A 27,781-nucleotide genomic window follows, 5' to 3' on the forward strand; every position below is an offset into this window, starting at 1 on the left:
CCTGGGAAATGTGTGTGTTTTTAAAAACTGGTTTTGTGTTCTCCAGCATATGCAGAGGTGGTCTTTTGGTTGAAATCCCAAAGCTGCTTTCGAGAACTTGATTCCTGTAGAGTTCTCTAGCATTTCTGATTGAATAAAAGATGAATGAGAAATTGTGTGTGTGTGAATGGGTGTGCGAGTGTGAGTGAGTGAGTGTGTGTGAGTGAGTGAGAGAGAAACAAGTAAGAAAGAGGAAGGAAAGGAGAGGGAGGACTAGGACTGGTGAGGATTTTTTTCCCAAGGATACTGCTTATGTTCAGCTCAAACCAGTTCAAGAAACAAACCTCCATTTTCTTTATTTTGTGTTTTTTTTTCAGACTGTTAAACAGAAAAATTTTAAAAAGAAGAAAATTACAAAAAAAAAACCTGGTACATGAAATAAAGATTTTTATATATATATCACTTGGTCCTTGTTTATGTGGGTATGTTTGGTGGATTGGAGCAATGGATTTTCTTTTTTCTTCATGGAGAAATCCCTGAGGAAAGACATTGCAAATGGAAGTGAATGGAAGCCATTTTGTCTTGGCTGAAGACCTGAACAACAGGAGTCCAGTTTTGCTCTTAATCTAAGGAACCGAGGATGGAAGATGTGGAAGCAAGAAAAATGAAGAGTGTAGGCAGAATGGGGCATTACTGTTTTCTGTCTGAAGTAAACGTAATTCATTGGACTTCCTTGGTCTTCTCTGGCAGACAGGAGTATTCTGGATATTTTTAGATTTCCACAAAAATATTCAATTTTCACAATATAGTGTTTGCTTGTTTAGAGGGATATTGTTGTTAAAGCATCTGTTCTGCATGGGCCCTGAACCTGAGGTGGTCAGTATTGCACCTTTATGTCCCTGTTCCATTAATGCCTCAGGAAAATTTCTACTGTTATTATATATAATTATTTTATAACCTTTTTCTTCTGCTTGCCCGTACAAGAACTGTAGTTTACTGAGGCTGAGAAAGAAGTTGAGAAGAGCCCACAAAATGAACCAAGCCTCCCAAATTTAAAATGGAATTGCTTCTGTTATATAACAGCTTCTATCCCACCTTATTTACAAAAGTTTCAAGATAGCTCAGGTTAAGAGGACATAAAAATTCACCTCAATACTAATATTTTTAATAATGATGATGATAAAAGCAATAGTAGCACACAACATAAAATCAATAATCAAAACACAGAGCCAGTTAAAAACAACTCACAGACCAGAGGAGCAAATATATGTACAATGTTCAACTCAGATGCCGTTCAAACTCTGAAAGAACATATTGTAGTACCAGGCACAAATGCTTAGAGATGTTATTCCATAATTGAGGTGCCACCATTGAGAATGCCCTCTGTCCAGAAGCCACCCACGTAACCTAAGAAAGATGGGGGCCCTGGAGCAAGGTCTCTAATGGAGAGTTTAATTCTAATTAGATGCATGTGGAGAGAGGCAATCCTTCAGATATCCCATTTGACTAGATCACACTGACAGAGGTACTGTATACCCGAAAGAGATGCTCCTCAGATTCTTTGTCAAGATCTCAGGGATCTAAGCTTTTATACCGATATGCCATAATGTAGCATATGTTGGTAAAGTATACTACATTGTGGCATATATTGAGTTTATTTATTTATTTCCAGCAGGGCAAATTGGGACCCCTGCCAGACCAAATTTGGCCTTGCAGACCCGAATTTTGTGCCCCTGCTTTACAAAATGCATCAACAAGACGTTTGACAGTTTGCTTGCTTGCGGTCTTCATTAGGAAATCTAGCTACAGTTTTTCAGCAGAAGACCTTCAATATCATCCCCCAGAGACTGAAGGAGGTAAGTGTGAAGTATGGAAGGATTGGACTTGGAATAAGGAGGCTTGGAGTCAACGTGTGACTCAGGGCTAGACGAAACACGAGGGGAGTTCACCGTATCTTTAAATAGGTTTGCTCCCATTGTGCAAAGGGGAGGTTGTGGTTTCAATTTCAAGGGGGTTGCTGAATCTTTCCCCTGACTTCTGACTTCTATTTCATCTGGAGTTTGTTCTACAAAGTCATTCCCCTACCCCCAAGCTGGGCATTGATCATAGGATGTGAGCCTGAGTGGGAGAAAAGCAGGAGGAAAAATGGTGGGTGCTCCTTTTGCACTTTAAATAGCAGCCCTCAGGTATACACTACATGTGTTGTTGGAGCAGACACATTTAAAGGCAAGAATATGCTGCTATCGTGTAGTTTGACTCAAGGACAGCTCCATGTTTGAGAGGGCTTTTTGTGGAATACCCTCTGGAGACATTCCTCCTATTTCAGGGCTTATTTGGCAGTGGTGGTGGGCTGGTGAGCCGGTGCAACAGCACTATGAACAGTGCCAGGCAGCTGAGTCTGCGCAGCCATTGAAATTTCCCACAATGCCTCTGAGCAACACACCATTGGGTGGCATTGTGGGAAACTGAAATGGCAGGTGATGCCCAGCTACCTGGTGCAAAGGGGGAAAGGAGATTTCAGTGGGTTGTCCTGGAGCACTAGGGGCCCAACAACTGCCCAAGGGTGCCATGAACTGACACCAGGCCTGGTTTGGCCAGTCGGCTTCTCTCAGCCTAATCTACCTCAGAGTGTTGTGGGCATAAAAAGCCAGAAAACACAGAAAGTAACACCGCGGAGCTCCTTGGATGATGAGTGGGATACAAATGTGACCAATAAAGCCATTGTGCATTTGTGTTTACTTCTTAAAATCTCATTATTTAAATTGTAACTGATTTTAATCTTTTTACCAAGATGAAGCTAGATTAGATTTACTCCACCTTCAGTTTTTCATCTGATCTCTTATTTGAGGAGATGGATCTTTTAATATCACAAACAGTATTAAACTTGGAAATAATTACCAGTGCCTGGTGGCTGGAATCAGGACAAAAGCAATGGTGAATGTAAATTTCCTAATGTGGTTTCTTGGATAGACTACAAATACGTTATTTAGCTAAAGTATTCTACACTGAAGAAATATAAAGGGCTTCCTAGCTGGGGATGGCATTAATCAGACATTCTCATTAAATTCAGTGGCAGTAATGCTCAGGTAAGTATACAGCATGAATATGTTCTTACAGAAACATTTAATTGATCAATTGAACCAATCTATTAAAAAACATAAAAACTACAAAAGACTCCTGTTTGATCAGGCACCATTCCATCCATCCATGCATTTATTCAGATAGAAATATGAATATGCTGCTTTTTGTCAATGAGCTCAAGGACTGTGGCCCAATGGCAGAATACACACTCTCCCCTGCCATATCCTGGTAGAACAGGAAAAGACTCCTGTCCATAGCTGCCAAGTATCCCGTATCCGCTGGGAAAACCCCTTTTTTCTTACTGTTTCCCGGCGGTATCCCGTTTGGCGATAAATCCCGGCATTCTCCCTTAAATTCGCTTCTTCCCAGCGGCCATTTTTCTGGTGCCGCTTTGCCCTTCTATGGGCACCAGAAAATGGCGACGCCGGCGCCGGAAGTCGCTTCCGCGCATGACCGGAAGTTGCGTGACGCGACTTCCGGTGGCGCTTCGCCCTTCTATGGGCATCAGAAAATGGCGGCGCCGGCACCGGAAGTCGATTTTACGTGTTTCCGGTCATGCACGGAAGCGACTTCCGGCGCCGGCGCCGCCTTTTTCTGATGCCCATAGAAGGGCGAAGCGCCACCGGAAGTTGCGTCACGCAACTTCCGGTCATGCGCGCGCTGCCGATCCCGGATCTTTACGACCCAGACTTGGCAGCTATGCTCCTGTCTGAAATTTTGGAGAGCTGTTGCCTGTCAGTGTAGAAGACAATACAGCGCTAGTTGAATTGATGGTCTCACTCAGTATAAAATAGCATCCTGTGTTTACAATGGAAAACAATGACATATAAATCTAATTTGCAAGCTATGAAAGAGATGGAGAGAGACTAGGAAAATGTGAAAATTCCAGGTGCAATTTCTAAACAGTTTTAGAAGCGGCCTCTCTGCTCAACACTCAGTCCAGGGCCCCATTCATAAGAATGAGCAGAAGGGCTCATCGAATGTGGCAGCGCTGTTTTATGCATGACAGCTTCTAAAAAGAAATGAAATGCCATTCCATACATCTTGGGGTCAGCAGCAAATGCCAGGGATAGGGCGCCTAGATCCCTCCAGCTGTTACTGGAATAACAACTAAAAAAAAATTCTGGGATACAGAGGCATATTCTCATTACAGATGATCCAGGTGATCATGTATAAGTACCCTAAGAACTAGCAGTAGAGATCCAGTGGCTAGAGTGGTTTATTGGAGAATATATTATTTACTATCTGTTTTGCTTTTAGCTCAGCACACATTTTGTGGTCCAAGCTATTCTGGTATCACATGCTACTCAAATGACCATTTTGGTTGGATGTATTATTTCCACCCACTTCTCTGTCTGTGGCATAGCTGCCAAGTTTTCCCTTTTCTTGCGAGGAAGCCAATTTAGCATAAAGGAATTTCCCTTTAAAAAAGGGAGAACTTGGCAGCTATGGTCTGTGGACACACAAAAGGAGCTTGCACAATTAAGAACAATAAGACATCAAAACAGAAATAGCAAACAATCATCATAAACTGATCTGTAGAAAATGTAACTTGAAAAAAGAGACATTGCACATACTGTACTTTTGTAAACCAATAAATCTTTAATAAAATATATATTTTAAAATAAAAAATCATAAAACTTTTCATGGAGGCTAATCAAACAAAAACCCTCATCAGGTTATTAAAATGGTAACGCTTGCTTGAAACAATAATAGGGAGAAGTGAAACGACCAATGAATATCAGAGAACTGGGAAGATAAAGCACTTCAGACAGAGATGGGGAACCTGTGGCCAACCAGATGTTGTTGAACTACAACTCCCTTCCTCCTTGGACCCTGGCCATTAGCCATGCTGGCTGGGGCTGACGGCAGCTGGAGTGCAACATCTGGAGGCTCATGGGCTTCCCACACTTTCCAGAGAGAAAGGAGAAAACATGATTAGTATTTTGTTGTTGTTGTTTAGTCGTTTAGTCGTGTCCGACTCTTCGTGACCCCATGGACCATAGCACGCCAGGCACTCCTGTCTTCCACTGCCTCCCGTAGTTTGGTCAAACTCATGTTCGTAGCTTCGAGAACACTGTCCAACCATCTTGTCCTCTGTCGTCCCCTTCTCCTAGTGCCCTCAATCTTTCCCAACATCAGGGTCTTTTCCAAGGATTCTTCTCTTCTCATGAGGTGGCCAAAGTATTGGAGCCTCAGCTTCACGATCTGTCCTTCCAGGGAGCACTCAGGGCTGATTTCCTTAAGAATGGATAGGTTTGATCTTCTAGCAGTCCATGGGACTCTCAAGAGTCTCCTCCAGCACCATAATTCAAAAGCATCAATTCTTCGGCGATCAGCCTTCTTTATGGTCCAGCTCTCACTTCCATACATCACTACTGGGAAAACCATAGCTTTAACTATACGGACCTTTGTCGGCAAGGTGATGTCTCTGCTTTTTAAGATGCTGTCTAGGTTTGTCATTGCTTTTCTCCCAAGAAGCAGGCGTCTTTTAATTTCGTGACTGCTGTCACCATCTGCAGTGATCAAGGAGCCCAAGAAGTATTATTGATTAGTATTATTTAATAATAAATAAATGAAGGTGTGTGTGTTCTTGTTTGTGTGTGTGCGCGCGCATGCACACATACATTTCCCATTAGCACTATATTTGTGCTCTCTGCCTTTCAATTCGGAAAGCATACTATCTTGTATCCATATAAATGAAGGCAAGAAAGCACCTTGCTTGCAGGGAAAATTGCTACACTCCAGATGTTTGCCACTTTTTTAAAAAAAATAGGGAGACTTTGGCAGTGGAGTGCAGGAGAGCATCACCCTCTTGAAACTAGATTTTCATGACAGGCAAAACGTTTGGATGGGTTCACCACTTCCTTTAGAACAGGGATCCCCAAACTTGGCCCTCCATATTTTTGGGACTACAATTCCCATCATCCCTGATCACTGGTCCTGTTAACTAGGGATGATGGGAGTTGTAGTCCCAAAACATCTGGAGGGCCGAGTTTGGGGATGCCTGCTTTAGAAGGCTATATGACCACATCTGCACTTGACAAGTGCAGCAGACATGTGCTTAGTATGTGAATAATAATAATAATAATAATAATAATAATAATAATAAATACTTTACTAAATGAAAAATAGTCAAAGAGGTTACCATAGCAAGAGCTGAAATTGTTAAACAATCCCCCTTTCTTCAGAATGGCACAAGATTTGGAATTAATGTTAACATGTTCTTTACTACTACAACTTCTCTTAATGTTCATAAAACAACTAAAAGGCAAACATCTCTTTATTTTCAGCAGGTGATGACTATTATAATATAATATAGAATTTCTGTCCACAGGTGGGATCCAATTTGTGTCCTGGTGCTCATAGAAAGACTTTTGATTCTGCCAACAGCTGTGCTATCAAAAGAGGAGGGGAGGTTAGCAGAACTGTATTTAAAAAGAAGAAAAGAAAACCTCAAGAACCCAAAATAGCCCAGTGAGGTATCGCCATGGAATATAGAGTGACAGCTGGAAAAGTAAAATGTGGGGAAGGGAATGCAAGGCCTCCTTGGAGAGGGTGGCTTGTGAGAATCCTCCTTGTCAGAGGATATGGCAACTCTGTTGCAGACCCCACTCATCACGGATATAATTCCAAACCAAGATTGCTCTAACCGGTACTACTACTAATAATATTCAATGTCTCCTTAGTGGGATCTCTACCAATAGGTGCATAATTGGCCATACCCCTCTGCAGCACACAAAGCTTTGAAGAACCTTTACGTAAATGCCTCTGGCCTGAATCCCAATGGTATCCTCTCTGATCCACAGGTTCAAGGATGAAAGAAGTGTTGGGACTCCCAGAGATAGAGAGGGTTAAAGCAGCAGGTTGGCTCCCTGGTCTGACACTGATAGATTACAGTATGTCCTCTGTATTAATAGCACTGCAGTTCTCTTCTCCCATCTCTTGCTCTCTCCTGCTGCATCGTCCACAGATCAATACTGGGGCCTCAGATTAAAATTCCACGACTAACTCACTTAGTCACTTATAAACACCATCTCTGCCCCCTGTCTCCCATCTCCTGCCTCGCCATCACTCACCCGTCTTTCATTTTCTTTCCTCACCTTTCTCTGTTCTCCTTACTCTCGAGTCTCAGTTCCAAATGCATGCATTCCCAATGTACCCTCTCTGAGCAGCTTCTGAATAGCTCCCATTCACTGCTGGAATCAGGGCTATGGGGAACCTAGGCTGCCCTATGGTGGGAGGCCCCTTACCTCTCTCGCTCTTAAGCCACATACTCCATTGTCTCAGATACATTTTTTCCAGTCTCCTCAATTCAAGGCTGTGGATCTGACAGGCTTATATGCAGCTCAGAGACACAGCATTCGATATTGGGGTGCAGAATTCACTATCCTGGGAATTCCAGCATTCACTTTATGATCATTAAAAAATATACAGGCAAAGGTCCGAGTCCAGCAACCTTGCCCACATTGCCAGGTTGCGACTATCATTCAGAATCAGTCCTGCAAGGCCAAGCACAAGCAACTGCCAGAATGGTGGCTCTGTGGTTAAACCACTCAGCCTAGGGCTAGCTGATCAGAAGGTCGGCGGTTCGAATCCCTGTGACGGGGTGAGCTCCCGTTGCTTGGTCCCTCCTCCTGCCAACCTAGCAGTTCAAAAGTACGTCAAAATGCAAGTAGATAAATAGGAACCGCTACAGCAGGAAGGTAAATGGCGTTTCCATGTGCTGCTCTGGTTCGCCAGAAGTGGCTTTGTCATGCTGGCCACATGACCTGGAAGCTATACGCCGGCTCCCTTGGCCAATAATGCGAGATGAGCGCGCAACCCCAGAGTCGGTCATGACTGGAGCTAATGGTCAGGGGTCCCTTTACCTTTACCTCATCATATAGGAAATCCTGGAGCAGTATGAATCAAGCAAAGAGAGGTCTAGGAATCTGCAAAAGCAAATCCCCCGGCATGCTTTGAGAAGTCTCTAGGTGTGCAACATTTTCCAAACCAATGATGGAAGCACACTGGATGCAGGGTAAATAGGAGTGTGTGCTTAGCCATAGTCTAACCATGGCATAAGCATTGTGCAAGCGATTCAGATGGAAAGCTCAATACACAGGCCTCTATAAATTTACAAGCAATCTGCAAAGTCACTGAATGGAAGCTTCAAGGCTGTACACCTTGAAGATCTGAAGAGCCAGATAAGCAATACTGGCGAGGAGTTTGGCCTATTCCAAGATACTTTGCCTCCCGGTAGCTAGCTCTTTTCTGTTTTCTTCTTGCTGATTTGGTGCATAGCAAGCCCTCTCCAATCCTGCAAGCTGGTATCAAAGCACTAACAAGCCCCCCACTGTCCCTTTGATCTGCACATTGGTGAGCTGCCACAGGAAGCCAGTGGGAAGCCTTATCACAGAGCTAATTATAAGTATTCTTCAAGCAGGCTCCATTCTAGGACCACCAGGGATTTCTGTTCCAGATCCAAAGATTCGAATCAGCACAAGCACCCACTACATTACTGTATTGAAAAATACATGTTGCACTTTTAGTTTAAATGGTGAATGAACATTCATAGCAACAGCTTCTGTAAGGTAGGTTAGGCTAGGGGAGACTGTCCCAAAATTACCCAGCAAGATTCATGCCTGAGAACACCATATTCATGGCCAGTCCTAGTTTACACTCTATCCACTATATCAGGAGTAAGTAAAAGGTAGATTGGGATCTACTGATCTACTCTGGATGCTTGAGAAAGATTTCTGCCCCCAAAATCTGCTGGAACCGTATAACAAATATTTCAGGCCCCAAATGTGTCGGAACCATATAACACCGATCCTAAAGGATCTACACTGGCTTCTAGTATTCATAGTGTTGGTGTTGACCTTTAAAGCCCTAAATGGCCCTGGCCCAGTATTCCTGAAGGAGTCTCTCCACCCACATTGTTCAGCCTGGAAACTGAGTTCCACCTCTGAAGGTTCTTCAGACAGTTAGTTCTCTCACTGCGACAAGTGAAGTTACAGGGAACCAGGCAGAGGGCCTTCTCGGTAGTGGCACCTACCCTGTGGAACTCCCTCCCATCAGATGTCAAGGAGATAAAGAACTGCTGTACCCAACTTTTAGAAGACATCTGAAAGCAGCCCAATTTAGGGAGGTTTTTAATGTTTGATGTATGTCTTGCTGTGTTTTTATATTTTGTTGGAAGCTGCCCAGAGTGGCTGGGGCAACCCAGTCAAATGGGTGAGGTACAAATAATAGTAGTAGTAAAGGTAAAGGTAAAGGGACCCCTGACCGTTAGGTCCAGTCGCAGATGACTCTGGGGTTGCGGCGCTCATCTCGCTTTAGTGGCCGAGGGAGCCGGCGTACAGGTTCCGGGTCATGTGGCCAGCATGACAAAGCCACTTCTGGCGAACCAGAGCAGCGCATGGAAACACCGTTTACCTTCCCGCCAGAGCAGTACCTATTTATCTACTTGCACTTTGATGTGTTTTCGAACTGCTAAGTTGGCAAGAGCTAGAACCGAGCAACGGGAGCTCACCCCGTCGCGGGGATTCGAACCGCCGACCTTCTGATTGGCAAGCCCTAGGCTCTGTGGTTTAACCTACAGCACCACCCACGTCCCATACAAAAGTAGTAGTAGTAGTATTAAACATGATAGTGAGCAAAGCATTGCTATTTCCCAAGTAACTTAACAGAGCATTTCAATTGAAGCCCTCCCAGCTATAAATAGATGGCTTGCCTCTGAAACAGGGTATCCCCAGAGGGACTATACACAAATCTGCCAGCAGGAAGGCTCCCGGCCTGGGCTGGATGGATCAGCACTTCCCTTCTCCCGCAAAGAGAAACAGCTTGATCTCTGTGCCAGGTGCCTGCTTTGTGCACTAACCCCAGAAGGATTCTTGTTAAGGGGTGGGGTAATGGAAATGGAGAGACAAGGAAGTGAGAGTGCCTCAGGGCCAAAAGCTGTGCAGCACAGGTCTCCAGGGTCTCATTCCTCCCAATAGGCTGGGGCAGGTTCCTGTGTAACAGCAATTATTAACGATGCTCCGCATTTATAGAGCACTTTTCATGTTCAAAGCCCTTTACAAACATTAACTAATTAATCTGTCATATTAAATGCTGCCTTTAGAGGGCTGTTGAGCAAAGCAATGTCTCCTGGGTGGGCTGCTGAGCTCAAGCTCAAAGGTACAGGGAGATGTTCATGAGAGTGGTCTCTCGCAATTCTTCCTGGATCTTCAGTAGGGATGGAAGGCTCTCTCACCGACGCTCAGTTTCTCATTTCCCCCATCTTGGATTCAGTTCTCTACATTTTGCAGCAATTTTTGGGAAGGGGGGTGTAAATCCTCATGAAAAACCATAAGCATTGAAGTGCGATTTTCCCCTAATAAACAAATTTCATATGCAGTTTTTACTAATTTACACAATATTTGCAAGTAATTCCCCCTAATATAATGCATTTTTTGGATGTTGCTTTCTCTAATACCTTCACTCCTATGCACACTATCTCTGAATATGTGCATTTTTTGAAACATAGGTAGGCTGGACAACTGCATTGCAAAATTTGGGTAAGTGTGAATTTCAAGATAGCTGTGGTTTGCTTCACATTTTGTTTCAGAAAGTGCACCATGTGTGCATATATGACACACAGGGCCAGATTTAGATGAAATCCACTTGTGAGGCCCCTCCACATCCCCCACCCATTTCCAGAAAATGGAAGAGTATTTTAAACAAAATTGAGTGACGCCAAGGATGATGATGGGTGTTTAAAATTCTACAATTCACAATTTCTCCTCTAAAGGACATAAAATATTATTGTTAAATACCATGGTGATTTTAAAAAATGCATAAAATTAACACTGAAAAACTTTTGCAATAACTAAACTAATTCCCATGTCTTGTTCCTCTCTAAGGAATCAAGTTCAGCCTTCATGGCATTTAACCATGGCTCAGCATCCTCTGAGGTTAAACTTTGGACCTCTTAGAAGCTTGAAGGTTCCCAAACCTTCTCTGAGTTACTAACAACAGCTGCATCTGCTATGACTGTTTAGCAAACTCTTCAGCATACCTTTTGGGTGGTTGTTGTTGCTGCTGCTGCTGCTGCTGCATTTAAATCCCACCTTTCCTCCGAGCTCAAAATGGCATGTGTGGTTCTCCCCCTCCCCAATATATCCTTGCAACAACCCTGCGAGGTAGGTCAAGCTGTGTCACAGTGGCTGGACCAGTGAGCTTCATGAGTGGGTGTCGAGTGGGGATTTGAACCCTGGTCCCAGCCCAGCATTCCAACCACTACACCACACTGACTCACCAAATGTATTGCAGGCTGCTGTGTTTATGAAGATTAGCCCATGTGCCCATTCAAACCAGGTGGATGGTGCTTGATTGGTTGGGAGAGAAGGGAGAGTAAAGGGAGGCTGTGATCCAAAAGTATCAGGCCACTGTTGTCCTGATGCAGGAGTTAAAAGGGTCAAGAAAATGGAGTCACCTCTCTAGACAGGTCATTAGTTACATTAGTGAAGAGCTGGCAAAGGCAAGCTATAAATAAAATATAGGAGAGGACTCTCCAGGGGCCTGTCAATCACAACAACTTGCGTCCTATTAATTATATCAAGATGCTGATATTCACCTCCACCAGCATCACCTTCCATTTAGAAGGAAGCAGCGCTCTCTGGTGGGAGTAGCTCACCACTGCAATTTAAGCCTGTCCAGTTCACAACCTCCATACTGAGAGAAACAGAGGATATTAGAGGACAATCTTTGATCTTCAAACTCTCCACTGCAGTCAGCCTCCTTTATTTCAAAGAGGCTGGTGCCAGCGTAGTGCAGTTGAGGCTCATGCTGATAATTTATTATCTGTGCTCTGGCAACATCACGGCACAGGTTGTTCCAGTCACACATCCGTGACATCCTTTCAATAAAAGCTCAATAAATGAGAGGTTTTTAAAGGACTGCTTCTGGGCATTAGCATCACAGTGACACACCAGAAGCCCAGAGACCAAAGGTTTTCCCAGAGTGGGGTACCCAACCCTCTAGGGAAGCTGAGGATAGCAGCACAAGGAGAGGGAAGAATCCACAGCTATTGAGTCGTTCTGCAGAAACAGAAAACTTGCAGCAGCAACAAAAATCTATACAGTGGCAAGGCAGAGGTGGAAGGCGATGGGGGGGGGGGAATCCCATGCTTGTGTGAGCAGAGAACATAACAGAGGCTGCAATCTTTTGCACAGGCTAATCAAAGCAGCTTTCAGAATAGAATTAGGCGGTGACAATCATATAATCATAAAATGCAGCCAGTTTATCGAAATTAAAACACAAGCTCTCAGCATTTTAAACAGAGTAAAACATATTTATAACGAAAATGCAGAATTAAAGGGTTTCACGAGCTTGACATCAGGTTACACTGCTGCAAAGACAAGCTGATAGCAACACTTCAGAGGTCTCTCTCAGTTTTAACTGGAGATGTCAGAAATTGAACCTGGGACCTTCTGGTGTGCTCATACATTGCAAAGCATAGATGTGGGCAAAAATGAATACCTAAAGCAGTTACATAATCATAGGGTATTTCAGCACTAATCCTGTTTAGCTGCTCAGAGTCCATCCAGCTAGGCCCACCTCCCCAGATGCCAAAACACACACCAGCCACACACACCAGTTGATGTGTGATCAATGTCAGTCTGGCAGCTGATGCCAGTGAGGAGAAGGGGAGCCCTTTACTGTTCAAGCAGTATATATGCCCAAAGAATCAGGATAGGAATAAATGAAAATACTCAAATATTGTGTTGCTTGGGGCAAAGGAGAAGTTGAAGCCCATTCCATTCAACAAACATGTCAGAGATGGCTGCGGCTACTCTTGAGTAAAAGACGCTCCGCTCCGTCTTGTCTTTCAGAGTTTTATTGTGCATACTATTTACAGTGGAAGAACATCAGCAAAAATGACTGCTCAGTCCGTGTCAGAACCCCGCAATGGCTTATTGCGGGTTTTCTCCCAGCATAAAAGCCTGGGCACCCCAAAGCGCCGCCCCCTAGCGCTACGGGTGGGCACATGCCTCAATTCGGGCGTCGGAGGGAAGGGCCGCCTTCCTGGCTGCCTTGCGTCTGAAAGCCCTCCGTGCTCCTCTTCCCCCTACCCCTCTCTCAGAGAGGTGGCCTGCCTTTGCTGGTGTCATCAAAACACAACAACATCTAGTGCTTGAGGCAGCCACTCCACTTTGCCTAATGACAAGGCCAGCACTGGGGATGTCAAATTGTCCTTCACCAGAGGTAACAAAATGTCTCAGACCAGCCCTGGTCCCACTGGTTTTTCCTTATTGCAGGGGTCACCTTCTTTCTTAGGTCCAGAGGCACATTTGTATTTTTCAGCAAGTGCTGTGCACACTACTCCTTCTAGTATCCTCTCCCCACTTGCCTGGATCAGTCCCCCTAACACAAACACACACACAAAGTCATGGTCGTAGCCAGGATTTTTGTTATGGGGGGCAGGACTTTTGTTAGGGGGGACAGAACCAACGTGATTGGTCAGTTAGTTTAGTATTCCTATTGTTTAACTTGATTGGGGGGCAGGTGCCCCTTTCTGCCCCCCTGGCTACGCCCATGCACAAAGTATACACACACACTTCGTATCTGGGTAAAAGAATTAATCAGAGCCTGGGAAAAGCACATCAAGGATCTTCAGACACAGCCATCTTCTGCAAGAGGCCCTGATCAGCTCCTACAATTAGAAAAGACAATGCTAAGTAACATGGGCTTAGTGATGAAGCAACTTCATGATGCAGAAATTGATTACAAGTTCTTTGTTCATTTATACGAAAGTTCAAAACAGAGCTCAGTCAGTGACTAAGATTGCAATCCTAACCCACTACATTCAGTCAGATTTACTCCTGAACAAGGTTAGAATCACACGGTTAATCTTCTTAACCTGCTGGTGGCTACCAACATGGATGGCAAAAGATTAGTCAAATTCATGGAGAAGGCTAGCAATGGCTACTAGCCACGATAGCTATGCTCTCTACCTGTACTGGAGGCAGTATGCCTTGGAATACCAGTTGCTGTGAAGCACAAGTGGGCAGTTGCTGTTGCACTTGGCTCCTGCTTTTAGGCTTCCCATTGAGACATCTGGATAGCCACAGGATGCTGGACTAGATCAGGCTTTGGGCTGATCCCTCAGGTTCTTCTCCTGCAACCTTTGTAATAAGCTTTGGACTACCCCAGCAGCATTCTCTGGAGGTATAATTGATTGAGGGAGCCAGTGACAATGATGGGCAGAGCCAGAGAGGGAAGTAGCCTATACTATTTTTTTAATAAAAATATATATATACATGTATATATCACCCAAAATATGACCAGAATAAGAGCAGGAATCCTTCTCTTTGCTCCCACAACATAATCAGTTATATTCAAATCTGAGAATTCTCCAATGACTTCTGTGAGCAGTTCCCACTTCTAATTTGGGGATGAAAAATTAAGAAGAAATCCAAACCAGTCCAAACCAGAAATCTGTGCTAAAATGGTAAGCGTTAGCACCCATTTTCACTGTTGTAAATATAGTCACTTACAGCACAATTCCAGGTGTGTCTACTTGCCTTGGAGCCGATCTTTATAAACTACAGTACTAAAATTACAAAGTGCTGTGACGATGAACAATAAAAATAAAAATGCAGCAAATTAAAGACCCACCGAACTCAATACTTCTGAGTAGGGATGCACAGTATTGCACTGCCCGATTGGATTGTCTCAAAACAATTCATTTATTTAGCGCTGCACTGACATCCGACCTTATTATTTGATTTCTCCCTCTCTTTGTGCAAATATGAACCAGACAACTGAGGACACCACTTCGCGTATCTAAGGAAGTGAGCTCTATAGACCACGACAGCTTGTGCCACATCAGAACCATAGCTGCCAAGTTTTCCCTTTTCTCGCGAGGAAGCCTATTCAGCATAAGGGAAAATCCCTTAAAAAAGGGATAACTTGGCAGCTATGATCAGAACATCCGCTTAGCCTACTACGGGGAAACAGAGCGCTCGGCTCCCCTGCCGGCCGCAAGGCAGACGAATCCTCTCTCCACTTTTACGGCGTTTCTGGCGTCGCGGCGTGATGACGCCACAGCAGTGCGGCCGGACCGGAAGTGGGAGCCTGCTGCAAAACTGCTGTGCTCCTGAGGGCCGCGTTTCGTAGTTTTGGACGCCCCACCGGGGCCGAATCCGTCGCCATCGGGTCCTTCCTTGGGCCGTACAGGTGAGAGGTGAGCCTGGAGCTGGTCTGGGAGCCTCGCCGACGAAGGATGCCGGCATCTTTCTCTCCCCCGCCCCGGCCTTCAAGCACGTTTCGTTGGTCTGCGCCGTGTCCGGATGCAGGGCGGGCCTGAAAGGGCCCTTCCGCCTCCCTTGGGCCCTCGGAACAGGCCCCTTCGAGCAGATGCTGGGTTCATTGTCTGGGCTGTCGCCTCTTTCGTGCACCGCCTGCCTTCATTCATCATACCTAGAGAACGCTTTGCCCCGTTGAAGGGCTCGGGCCTAGTTTCTGGCTACCATCTCTGCTGCTGACATCTCTTTGGTGGGGAAGAAAAAAAGCCTGCGGGCGGAAGGGTGGGTTGCCCCACTTGGTTCACCCCACGAGGAGCCCTGCAAGCAAGACACTTTGTTCAGGGCTGATCTCCCTCCCCTTATCTATTCTCTCCATCTCTCTCTCACACACACTCTTTCTAAAGGGTTGAATACTTCATGAAGCTCTCAGTCTAGAAGTGGGGGAAGCAGAATGACATGCGTTTCTACCGGTAGTACTGTACAGGTATCTAGAAACTAGGCTCTTTATCATAACTGAAATGGCTTAAAAGACGTTTTTATTTTCGAAATAGCAAGGTTTTTTTATTATAATTCACTTGCTGCCTGTGTGTAGAGAGCACAGATAGTACAGGTCTGTTTTAGAATAGCTGGTGCGACTTAGGACAGCCATACTGGCTGAGCTTGGTGGGAGTTGTACACCAAAACATTTGGAGGGCACCAGGTTGGCAAAGGCTGGGCTAGATGTCACCTAGCTGGCTGAAAGCTCATACCAATAACAAACTTAGTTGGTCTCTAAGGTGCTACTGGGCGGATTTTTTTTTTTAATTTCGTTTCGACTACAGCAGACCAACACGGCTACCTACCTGTATCTTTTGAGACAGCCAGTCTGCAACCAGTTTTTCATCTTTGGCTGTAGAAAGAGAGCATGGGTATAATTATATATAAATACAGCTAAAAATCATTTGCTAATAAGGCACAACTATGATGAAAACCATTCAGTCAGCACTTCATGAATTTTATTTATTAAATTTTTATACCGCCCTTCATCCGTAGATTTCAGGGCGGTTCACAACATAAAAATATGGAACATAAAAATACAAGAAAAAAACACAAAATGAAAAGACAAACCAATAAACCCCCTCCCCCACTCCCTATATAGGCATATGAATATGTTGAGAACAGTTTTGTTATTTAAGCAGTAGCCTGGCAGCAATAAACTACAGGACTTCCATAGAAGTGTGTATATGTCAGTCAGTAATTTTAAGGATGTGACGGGAAGGCCTGGCCTTTTTTTAAAAAAAAAACTGTGTGTGTCTCTTGCTTCCTTAAAAACAAGTACAGTCAAACCTCGAACGGCTCCATTTTTGAACATTTCAACTCCCGAACACCGAAAACCCGGAAGTAGGTGCTCTGGTTTTCAAACAAGCTTCCACTTGAGTGCAAGAAGCTCTTGCAACCAATCAGAATCCGTGCCTTGGTTGTCGAACATTTTTGGAAGTCGAATGGTTTTCCGGAACGGATTACGTTCGACAACCGAGGTTTGACTGTATTAGCTGATCCTACTATTAGAATAAGCACTATTGTTTTATAGTTACTTGATCCCCTTATTCTCTTCCCCCTCCTTTCTCACTAGAAGTATAGAAGATGGCAAAGTTCCAGGCTCCCGTTATCCAAGATAATCCCTCAGGATGGGGTCCATGTGCTGTTCCAGAGCAGTTCAAAGATATGCCTTATCAACCTTTCAGCAAAGGAGATCGGCTGGGAAAGGTACTTCTTCACACACCATTGCACAGAAATTTCTATTAACTGCTTTTCTGCATTGTTTATGCTGTTGTTTTCCATTAAGGGCTAGATTTTGAAAGGCACTCTTACCATGTGCTTCAGGAGCCCAGTTCCTACACTACTACCTACAGGGCAAAAAGACCATGAGTGAAATTGTCCTAAGTCTTTTAGGGAGTGAATTTTTGGAACATCATTTTGGTCCCTATTGGGCTTCACAGAATTTATAGCTGAGGTGTACAGTTCATCTCAGTGCTGGATTGTGTTGGCTTACATTACATTGCCTGGTTAAAAAGGGCATCTGAATCATGAATCATTGGCAAGATCTGACCTAATGTATTTCATGACATAGGATGGTGTTAAGGCATACAGGTCTGGACCTGGGGGGAAATTTGGCTAATAATTGTCTTAAGACAATTCCAGTTTCCTAGCCCTTTAGAACATTATAGCAGTGTAATGGGTGGTTCAGGTGTTGTTTACCATAGTACATTCCCTGTAAGGATGGGTAGCTGCCATCATATAGAGAATGTCTGCTTCCATTGGCTACCAATCCCCACAACTGTTTAGCAAGAGCATTAGACACTTTCCAGTGGGATTCCAGCAGATTGCAAAATAAGCAATTCTGCATGTTACAGCTAAGTTGTGGACAGAACACACACACACACCGGCCAGGGTCATGTGTACATCAGCTCATTATCTCTCCCCAAGTAAAGATCCTGATGTCTTAATATTTTGAGTACACTCAGAAACTTAGCTGGCTGGAGAAATAATTTTTGAGATTCTGTTGAAAATCCTTTGAAATGAGTTTGTGGCATGCTTGAAAGCAGCCTTATATCCTCATTGTTTTTATTTTTACCAGGTTGCAGACTGGACAGGAGCTACTTACCAGGATAAGCGATATACGAGTAAGTATGATGGTGATTGCTCTTGTTTGATATATTTCATATGGAAGATCAGGTCATAATAAGGTGCCAGTGAGCACGGTATATGAAGTTGGCATTATGTCTCTGTTGGCTGAAGAGGCCTTGTTATTTGCTTAGGGCAAATGATGATGATGATGATGATGATTTATTTATTTATACCCCGCCCATCTGGCTGGGTTTCCCCAGCCACTCTGAGTGGCTTCCATCAGAATATTAAAATACAGTGATTCATCAAATATTAAAAGCTTCCCTAAACAGGGCTGCCTTCCGGTGTCTTCTAAAAGTCACATAGTTGTTTATTTCCTTGACATCTGACGGGAGGGCGTTCCACAGGGCAGGCGCCATTACCGAGAAAGCCCTCTGCCTGGTTCCCTGTAACTTCGCTTCTCGCAGTGAGGGAACTGCAAGAAGGCCCTCAGTGTCTGGCTAGAACAGGGGGGATGGAAACACTCCTTCAGGATTGTTGTCTTTTGACCACTATACAATAAGAATACTAAAGCTGAACTTCCAGGAGAGGTGCTTTATAGTTTCTCCTGCATTTCATTACAAGACAGAATTGCATTGAACGTAAGCTTTTCTGCATTCCTCTGTTTCCTTCACTGCTTATAGGGGTTGACAACTTTTTTGGGCTGGTGGGCACATTTGGAATTTTGAGAGAGTGCAGTTGGCACCAGTCACAAAGTGGCTGCTGTTGGGGTGTGGCATAACACGAAATGGCTGCTACATCTGAAAGGGCAGGAAAAGAGGCAAGTTCACAAAATCCACTATGAATTTTTAAAGGGATATTCATTGATTCGTCCATGGGTGCCATAAGAGATACTTGACATGTATACTGTACACTGTGTAACCTCTGGCTTGCAACATTAAGACCTACTCTCCCTAAACAGATTTCTACTGCCTGTATCAAATACAGTGGTACCTCGGTTTATGAACACAATTGGTTCCGGAAGTCTGTTCATAAACTGAAGCGTTCATAAACTGAAGCGAACTTTCCCATTGAAAGTAATGGAAAGTGGATTAATCCGTTCCAGACGGTCCGCGGAGTAACCGTTCATAAACTGAAGCGAACTTTTCCATTGAAAGTAATGGAAAGTGGATTAATCCGTTCCAGACGGGTCCGTGAAGTACTTAAACTGAAGCGTTCATAAACTGAAACATGGGTGTAATTGGTTGCGGAAGTCTGTTCATAAAGTGAAGCGTTCATAAACTGAAGCGAACTTTCCCATTAAAAGTAATGGAAAGTGAATTAATCCGTTCCAGATGGGTCCGCGGTGTTCATAAACCGAAAATTCATAAACCGAGGTGTTCATAAACCGAGGTTCCACTGTAGTAAGTTTTGGAATTTGGTAATGCAATCACAGGTGCAGTTGCAAATCAACGTTACAGATAAGCAGAACACTAGGGCACATCGTGTTTCTGCACTGATTACAGCAGTAGTGGAGGAAATCTCCATCTGGTTTTGAGATCAGCCATGGTATTTACCATTGGGCAAAGGAACATGATTGTATCACATCTGTTGTTCTTAGCAGTTACACTAATATAATTCTCCTTCAGTTCCTATTTGAAAGGAGGACGGTTCTAGTCCTTGGTCTTCTAGGAAATCCCAGTCTTGCACTCAAGGTGACTGAGACAATTGTCTTCCCAGATAAATATTCATCCCAGTTTGGTGGAGGAAGCCAGTATGCTTATTTCCATGAGGAAGATGAAACCAGTTTCCAACTGGTGGACACGGCACGGACACAAAAGACAGCTTACCAGAGGAATCGCATGAGGTTTGCACAGGTATGGTGTGGCTTGATTGAAGAGATTAGACTTGAGCCATATAGCTAGTCTGTCCCAGTTGATACTCTTTGAGGGGAGAGAGACAGATAGAGGAGGGAACAGACAACCTTCCCCTTAATCTGGTATGGGGAACCTGCGGTCCTGTTCTTGTTGCACTATAACTCTAGTAGCTGGAACAACTCCTATCAGCCCCAGCTGATATGCCCAATAGTCAGGTATGGTAGGAGTTATAGTCTAGTAATATTTAGAGGGCCAAAGATTTGTTACCCGTGGACTACTGCTCCCATCATCACTAACCATGAGAACTATCTTTTTCAAACAAGCTGTTGCAAGTTTGAGACTCTTTGTGGTTTTTCATTTTTATTGTTCTTGGGCTGGAATGCGTATGGCTATCAAGTAGTGATTCCCCCTTTTCAGGTTTTGGTGACACACTAGCTTATTATGCCTCCCAGGAACACTTAGTGGTGCTTTTCACAGCATATCCCAGGAATGGGAATGGTTATCAAGATGTTGTTGAACTACAACTCCCCTCACCATTGGCCATACTGGCTGGGGTTGATGGGAGTTGGAGTCCAGCAACATAAGGAAGGGCCACAGGTTCCTCACACCTAGTGTAACTCATGCAATACAGTGAATACTGGGCAGGAATCCTTTGGAGGATTGCTTGCTAGGTAGGCACTTTGATTCCATGCTGTCTCGCTTACATTAGTGCTTCCTTTCAGAGGAACCTCCGGAGAGATAAGGACCGCCGGAACATCCTTCAGTTTAACATGCAGACACTCCCTAAAAGTGCCAAGCAGAAGGAGAGGTAAGCTTGCTGTGTTTGTGGGAGAACATGCAGTTTAGCAATAGTCCAGCAGAGCTTGTTTCATCAAACTAATTGAATCTCCTGAAAAAGCAAATTGCTTACCAAATTTCCCAGACTCTGCTGTCACATATTTTAAATTTTTATTACTGTTGCATGGATTGTAGAATGACATTATCTTATTGGTTGTTCAGCAACTCTGACCCAAGAGATCAGAAAACCCTTTTGTAGTTAGCCATTCATGTTCCAGTTTCTCTACTCTGGAGAAAGGGTTTGGGATCAGCAGGCTCCTTTGCCTTGATGGGACTATCAGTTTTCTGTCATTTCAGAGATAGACTGCGTCTCCAAAAGAAGTTTCAGAAGCAGTTTGGAGTGAGACAAAAATGGGACCAAAAATCTCAGGTAAACCTCTTTCTCTTTGGCTGCCTGTCTTGCAACTGACTTTCCCCTCACCCTTTCACCTTTTGTTCCCATTTTACACACTGATGTGTTGTGTCTTCTATTTATTCTATCTGCATGGCAGAAACCCCGTGACTCCTCTGTTGAAGTTCGCAGTGATTGGGAGGTGAAGGAGGAAATGGATTTCCCTAGGTTGATGAAGATGCGATATTTGGAAGTGTCAGACCCTCAGGACATGTAAGTTTTTTGAGACAGCTGAAGGTTTGGGGCCAACAGTTTGTATCTTTTTTTTAGAAGAAGAAAAAAACAGCCTCCAAGTAGTTTAACTAATACAGTATGCTTATCTCTTGATCCAAGGCACAAACTGTGATTAGATGTCAGGACAGCCTTAACCAGAATTATTGCCTTGCTGGGCATTATAACTTTTTGTATGCTTTCTAAGTGCTGACAACTGGACATAAAATGACTTTTGGTTAACAAGGCCTGAATTATCCCTGACCTTCGATATGAGCAGGAATATATGACTGGTTGTTAGGATCTGGAGCTTGTCAATGAATCTGGTTCAGAGCTCCCTTATCTGACTGGGTTGCCCCTGCCACTCTGAGCGGCTTCCCTAACCTAGTGCCATCTACTGTGTTGGACTCCAGATCCTACTAGCTAGCACAGAGAGTGGTCAGGGGTGATCAGAGTTGTCCTCCAAAATATCTGGAGGGCATCATTTAGGGAAGGATGATTTAAAATGTGGCATTGCTGCTTATAGAGGTTGACGGGTCAGAGGAGAGGCATAGAACCTTAAAGGTGCCGTGGGATCTTAATGATCCTTGGGTTTCTTTTTCATGAGTATTTCTGAACCCATTAGTCCACTTTTTATTATCCTTTGTTCTTGAGAGAACAAATCATGATCATCCTTTCTTTGTACCTGCAGAGAGTGCTGTGGGGCCCTGGAATACTATGACAAAGCCTTTGACCGCATCACCACAAGAAATGAAAAGACCCTTCGTAGCATCAAGCGCATCTTCCATACCGTAACTACTACTGATGATCCAGTCATTCGCAAGGTATAATATGCCTCTGTAGTTTGTCCTATACGTACATGGCTGTTACTTCAGTTTAAAAGGGGAGTGCTCGCTTGCTTGTAACTTCAGATACCTTTCTTACGAAGTCCTTAAAAATGGTACTGCACTGGGCAAGGCAGGCTAATCTAATAAAATATTGCTTAGTAAGTCTGAGACTAGAAATTGCAGCCAGACATACTGGACTAGAGAAGAGTGTGGCCAGTTGACTGTGCAAAGAGCAGGGGGAAGGAAGGAGATCTTCGTAGCTTTGGCACACAGTGGAATTCCCTTTTCTGGAGACTCCTTAAAGCCCAAGTCAGAGCATCTTCCAAAAGTGTTGGCAGGACATTTCTCTTTGAGCTAGTTCTTAGTATTGAGGAGTTTCCTATTTATTGTACTTGGGGTGGTGGAGAGAATGGGTCGGATGTGAGAGTTTTCAGAGAGGCTTTATATGTTTTGCAATTTGCTGTGAAGCTTGGAGATACGCTAGGACAAAACCCAGCTAATAAATGAGGCAAGTAGAAGTGTTTATTTCTTATGTTTCTGCCCAGCTCATCTACCAAAGTTCTTAACTTTGAGGGGAGTAAGTTTTTGGCTTAATGATGGAATTGACGTGCAGGAGAGCAGATCTAATCCTTGCATTCATTGGGACTCCTCTGTCTGCCTTTCCTTGGATTTTAATTGCTAGAGAATGGGATGCAAATGCCACTGGTAATCTAGGAGAGCAGGGTTTTGACAACATCTTCTACAGCAGGGATGGGGAACCTGTGGCCCTCCAGATTCTGTTGGGGTACATTTCCTATCAACCTTGGCAATTGCCCATGCTGGCTGGAGTTAATGAGAATTGGAATCACAGGTTCCCTACCCCTGTGCCCCAGAGAGCAGATAATGCTACAGATACAACTTTGGAGAGTGGTACAGCCTATATTAGTTTGCTTGTGCAGCGATTCTTGCTCTCATCCATGTGACTTTTCTTTATGCACAGTTGGCCAAGACTCAGGGGAATGTATTTGCTACAGATGCCATCCTAGCTACCCTCATGGCTTGCACTCGTTCTGTATATTCCTGGGACATCATTGTCCAAAGAGTTGGATCCAAACTCTTCTTTGATAAGAGGGACAATTCTGATTTTGGTGAGTGTTTTTGTATATACAGTAGAAAACTGAAGGGGGACAGGTGGTGGCTGGGAATATGGAGTGCTTGGGGAAGTGAAGCTGTTGGGGCTATCTCTTGGGGCAACCCTCTGAAATTCCATATATGTTTGGCTATATCCTCAGACCTCCTGACCGTGAGTGAGACTGCTAATGAACCACCACAGGATGAGGGCAACTCCTTCAATTCACCCCGTAACCTTGCTATGGAAGCCACCTACATCAACCACAACTTCTCCCAGCAGTGTCTGAGAATGGTAAGATTGAAAGTGGTAATGGATTTGCAGAGAATTTCGGAAAGAAATTGGCTATGCTCACTTAGAACTTCCTGCTGATGAGGGAGTGATCTGTCTCAGCAAGCAGAAAGAAGATAACATCCATCTACTTTCTGTTTTATAGGGCCTCCAGATAGAGTTGTATGGCTATTAGGAAGTTCCACAGAATACTCCTGTTGGGGGAAGTGTCTTGCTAGTAAACAGGATACCACAGCAAAGCCATGTTTTTGAAAAATTCGAGGAAGGGCTTGGTACCAAGACAGTGGCTAATGTTTCTCAAACCAGAGCACTGGAAGCTTGCCATGACTCTCCTGACAGTGTAATCTGATGTCATTGATAAAAGTTTTTGCATGTGTGTGTCTTCACAGGGGAAAGAAAAATACAAATTTCCCAATCCAAACCCATTTGTGGAAGATGATATGGATAAGAATGAGGTGGCTTCCGTTGCATACCGGTAAGTTGTTGCTTCTGACACATGAATAGACCTTGGGAGTTCACAGTACAGTACCTCAAGGTGTGGTTTGCAGACTTTTTGCAGTTTCCATGAAAATTCCCATTGCTGCCACCTGTATATACTGTGCTTATGTGAATCTTTTGTTATAAGGTTGCTGACAAACATTTTTGGTTGTAGGTACCGGAGGTGGAAGCTGGGAGACGACATAGATCTGATTGTACGCTGTGAACACGATGGAGTGATGACTGGAGCCAATGGAGAAGTATCTTTCATCAACACAAAAACACTGAATGAATGGGATTCAAGGGTAAGGAAAAACAGATATGTAGGTTCTTCTGTGTGGACATCATTTGTTTCCGCTGGCCTGTCTCTAACAGTGGCATAGTTTACTCTGATTACCTGTAATAGCCTTGGAATTCCCTCTCCCTCATCCCATCCAATTCAAGGGAGTCACTGACTTCTTGAATCTTTGGTCAATGCTGGAAAAAGATCTGTAGGTCCTCACTAATTGAATTTCTGCTACATTAGGTAGGAGTGGGTTCCTCCTTTCCAGCATCACAAATAATTTTGAAATCAGTTGCATGAAATCTTCATCTTCGTAGCCAGATCCTGACTTGGCACAGTGTGCCATAATTGATGCTGTGTACAACCCTAACCCTTTCTTAATTTTTCTAGCATTGTAATGGAGTGGACTGGCGTCAGAAACTGGACTCCCAGAGAGGAGCTGTGATTGCCACTGAGCTGAAAAACAACAGCTACAAACTTGCTCGCTGGACATGTTGTGCGCTGCTGGCTGGATCAGAGTATCTTAAACTGGGGTGAGACAAAATAGTGTGGATAGTTTTTTGGTTTGTTTGGGGGGGGTTACTACAATAGGGAAATAAGTTTTGGGGGAGAAGCTTGCTCTTCAAGGTTAAATTTTAATACATTGTGACATTTTACAGATATGTTAACGTTGTTCACCTCTTTGAAAGGTGGCCTATAATAAATATTTTAAGTATTTATTCTAAGCTCTAAATATTCTCAGCTCTAAAACTTGGCCAGCACCTCTTCATATGCAGAATTCTCTGCTAATAGCTTGGGATATAGCTGGCCCTTGTCCAGACTCAGCTATACAGCTGCAAATAAAATGTTTTAAGTGCAATATACAATGTGACACTAGATGGCGATGGTGAGCCGTATGGAAAATTCAATGTATTTTTTAAAAAGCATTTTCAGAATGGTTTCTATATGTGTGGAGATTCAATCTCTGTCTTAACTCCTGGGCTAAGTGGGTCTTTTACCTCTTGGAAGGGGCTAGCACATAGGTTCTTTGTCTGGATTAAAAATTACTGAGATGGGTCTTTAACACGTTAATAATATTCAACATTTGTCAAGGGCATGCGTGCATTTTCTAGTCACAATCCTTATAACAACCCGGTAAAGGACCCCAGGACGGTTAAGTCCAGTCAAAGGCGACAATGGGGTTGTGGCGCTCATCTGGCTTTTAGGCCGAGGGAGACGGCGTTTGTCCACAGACAGCTTTCCAGGTCATGTGGCCAGCAGGACTAAACTGCTGTAAAGCAAGTCAGGCAGGAAGACCGAGAGCAACTTTCCTAAGGGGAGGTCACCTAGTGAGTTCAGAGGCAAGATTCAAACCCTGATTTGTAGCTCAGTCTCTTTAACCACCGCACCACACCAGTCCGTTGTTTAGCCTGCTATTCTTTTGTACTCCTACTGTAGCTGCTGGGCTGGACTACAGCATTGCACTTTCTAAGTCTTCTTTCTCCCTTTTTGTCAGGTATGTTTCCCGGTACCATGTGAAAGACTCTGCACGCCATGTGATCCTAGGCACCCAGCAGTTCAAACCTAATGAATTTGCCAGCCAAATTAATCTAAGCATGGAAAATGCCTGGGGCATCCTGCGCTGTGTCATTGACATCTGCATGAAACTGGATGAGGGCAAGTACCTCATCTTGAAAGACCCCAACAAGCAAGTCATCCGTATCTACAGCCTGCCAGATGGCACTTTCAGCTCTGATGAAGATGATGATGACGACGATGAAGAGGAAGAAGAGGAAGGTAATAGGAGTTTCACATGCCTTCGAGCTAAGCTTAGGCCTGAAACTTGCAACTGCTTACATTGGAAGAAGCTTGTGTGCTGGGAGGATAGCTTTCATTCTTCTGCAATCTGTGATCGTTTCGTCCAGATATAGCCACAGGAGAGTGCAGTGCAGCTTTCCCCCAACTTTGTGCCCTTCAGACACATTGGACAACAGCTCCCACCCACTCCATCCAGCACAGCTCTGCTGATTGAAGCCAATAGGGGATGTAGTCCAAAACATCAGGGGAGGCACCAGGTTGGGAAGGGCTGCTGTGATGTGTAAGAGAGTCAAGCCCGTAAGTCAGGTGTATATGGGGCTATTAACTCATAGGAAAGACCAGTCAGAGCCAACGGTGAGTAGAACCAAAATGGGCAGAATTTGTATGCAGTGTTGCAGGATTCTGTAGCATGGTGTCTATGCACCAGCCTATTTCTCTCTGTGTCACGTTGCTAGTTGCCATCTGGTTTGCATCATAACTACAGATAAGATGGGGACCAAGTAGTACATGCCATAGGAGTGATATAATTTGGATCTGAGCAGAATTTAAGTATGGCATATAGTTAACATTGGTAAAGTGTTGACATGATTATGTTGGGGAGACCAATACCAGTTTATGGATTTTGTATATTCCTTAGGATTCAGCTTTCTGTTTTACTTTCAAACTGTGTCTGTACACAAGGCTACATTACAGATGGTCAGTTTCTTATTCTTGCTTACAAACCACAGGTTTTCTTTACAAAGGCACAGGTATCTGATTGGTCACTGTGATCCAGCAAGCTCTTACGTTATTAACATTGCTTGGAGTTCAATACTTGCGTTGTCTCTAAAGTTTAGATCAACTAAGGATTGGCTGCGTCCTTCTTAATAAGGCTTTCTGTTATGCAGAAAGTGTATCTTCTGACTGTACATGAACCAGCATTTGGTATTATGTGTGGAAAGGAGAGCAGATGTTGTGACCATGCTTATTTGTTCCGTGGTGTTTGCTTTTGCTTGGGATGGCAGCAAATGTTCCATTGAAACTTCTGTTTGTTTTTCAGAGGAAGAGAGCTGAACATAGCAGCCAGCCAGCAGCAGCAATCGCAGCTTGAAGGCACAGCCAACATCTTTGTTCTTGGCAGATGGATCAAAATTGAATCTCATATACTTAGAACCTAAGGAATAAAAAATAATAATAATAAAGCATTGTCCCTTTTGTATAATTAATATGTGTAGTGAGATTGCCCCTAAACAAATTTGGAAAAGAAAATATTTTATGATCAGCCCTGCCCACCTTAAAGTGTGTATAGCTGATGTGTAGCAGAATCATCTGATCCAGTGTCCCCTGGACTGAACAGCTTCAATCTGCAAGTGTGGAAATAAATGTTTCAATAGTCGCTTATTAAAACAGCAGCATTGCATAGAAAGCAGCCCCATGCAGAGTCGCCCATGTAGTTCGGTATTGTATATATTGACTGGCAGTGGCTCTCCAGGGTTTCTGGCAGGAGACATTCCCAGCCCCTAAAGAGGCTGGGGATTGGAACTTGGGACCCTTTTCATACAAAACATGTTTTTCCGTTGAGCTACAAATCTTCCCTGACTATAACACACACTCTCTCTCTCTCTCCTCTCCATTAAGAGTCATTTAGAACAGGTAGATTTTCAAAGCCCTTTTAAATGCAGCAACTATTAAAAGTTATAACCATTATTAATTTAATTGATACTGTCAGGGGGGCCTGATATGGCTACTCTAGAGTAACGACTCCAGCATGGTCTTTTTAGGC

The 27,781-nt window shown here is 43.9% G+C and overlaps 1 protein-coding gene across 4 annotated transcripts; it reads left to right on the forward strand.

Annotated features, from left to right (window-relative positions):
* The first annotated feature begins 15,136 nt into the window (after positions 1-15,136).
* On the forward strand, positions 15,137-27,200 carry EIF3D (eukaryotic translation initiation factor 3 subunit D). Of its 4 annotated transcripts, none has more exons than XM_035128092.2 (15): positions 15,137-15,274; positions 16,948-17,081; positions 17,953-17,998; positions 19,662-19,798; positions 20,521-20,606; positions 20,933-21,005; positions 21,127-21,239; positions 21,928-22,060; positions 23,043-23,190; positions 23,335-23,465; positions 23,852-23,937; positions 24,115-24,244; positions 24,613-24,755; positions 25,718-25,998; positions 27,059-27,200. In XM_035128092.2, exons 2-15 carry the CDS (start codon positions 16,959-16,961, stop codon positions 27,070-27,072), a joined length of 1,644 nt encoding a protein of 547 aa, XP_034983983.1. In that variant the 5' UTR covers positions 15,137-15,274; positions 16,948-16,958; the 3' UTR covers positions 27,073-27,200. The 4 variants fall into 4 exon arrangements, with proteins under 4 accessions (XP_034983983.1, XP_034983985.1, XP_034983982.1 ...); XM_035128094.2 differs by having other exon boundaries at positions 16,951-17,081; XM_035128091.2 differs by having other exon boundaries at positions 15,137-15,267.
* Positions 27,201-27,781: the final 581 nt, after the last annotated feature.

The sequence above is a fragment of the Zootoca vivipara genome, chromosome 10, assembly GCF_963506605.1.
Source record: "Zootoca vivipara chromosome 10, rZooViv1.1, whole genome shotgun sequence".
NCBI lineage: Eukaryota > Metazoa > Chordata > Lepidosauria > Squamata > Lacertidae > Zootoca > Zootoca vivipara.

What these genes read in the sequence shown, in the direction of transcription:
- EIF3D (XM_035128092.2), top strand. Translation starts at nt 16,959, where the DNA reads ATGGCAAAGTTCCAGGCTCCCGTTATCCAAGATAATCCCTCAGGATGG. An exon ending in CCAGGATAAGCGATATACGA is followed by an intron (nt 17,999 to 19,661) that starts GTAAGTATGATG and finishes TTGTCTTCCCAG; the next exon opens with ATAAATATTCATCCCAGTTT. An exon ending in TCAGAGTATCTTAAACTGGG is followed by an intron (nt 24,756 to 25,717) that starts GTGAGACAAAAT and finishes CCTTTTTGTCAG; the next exon opens with GTATGTTTCCCGGTACCATG.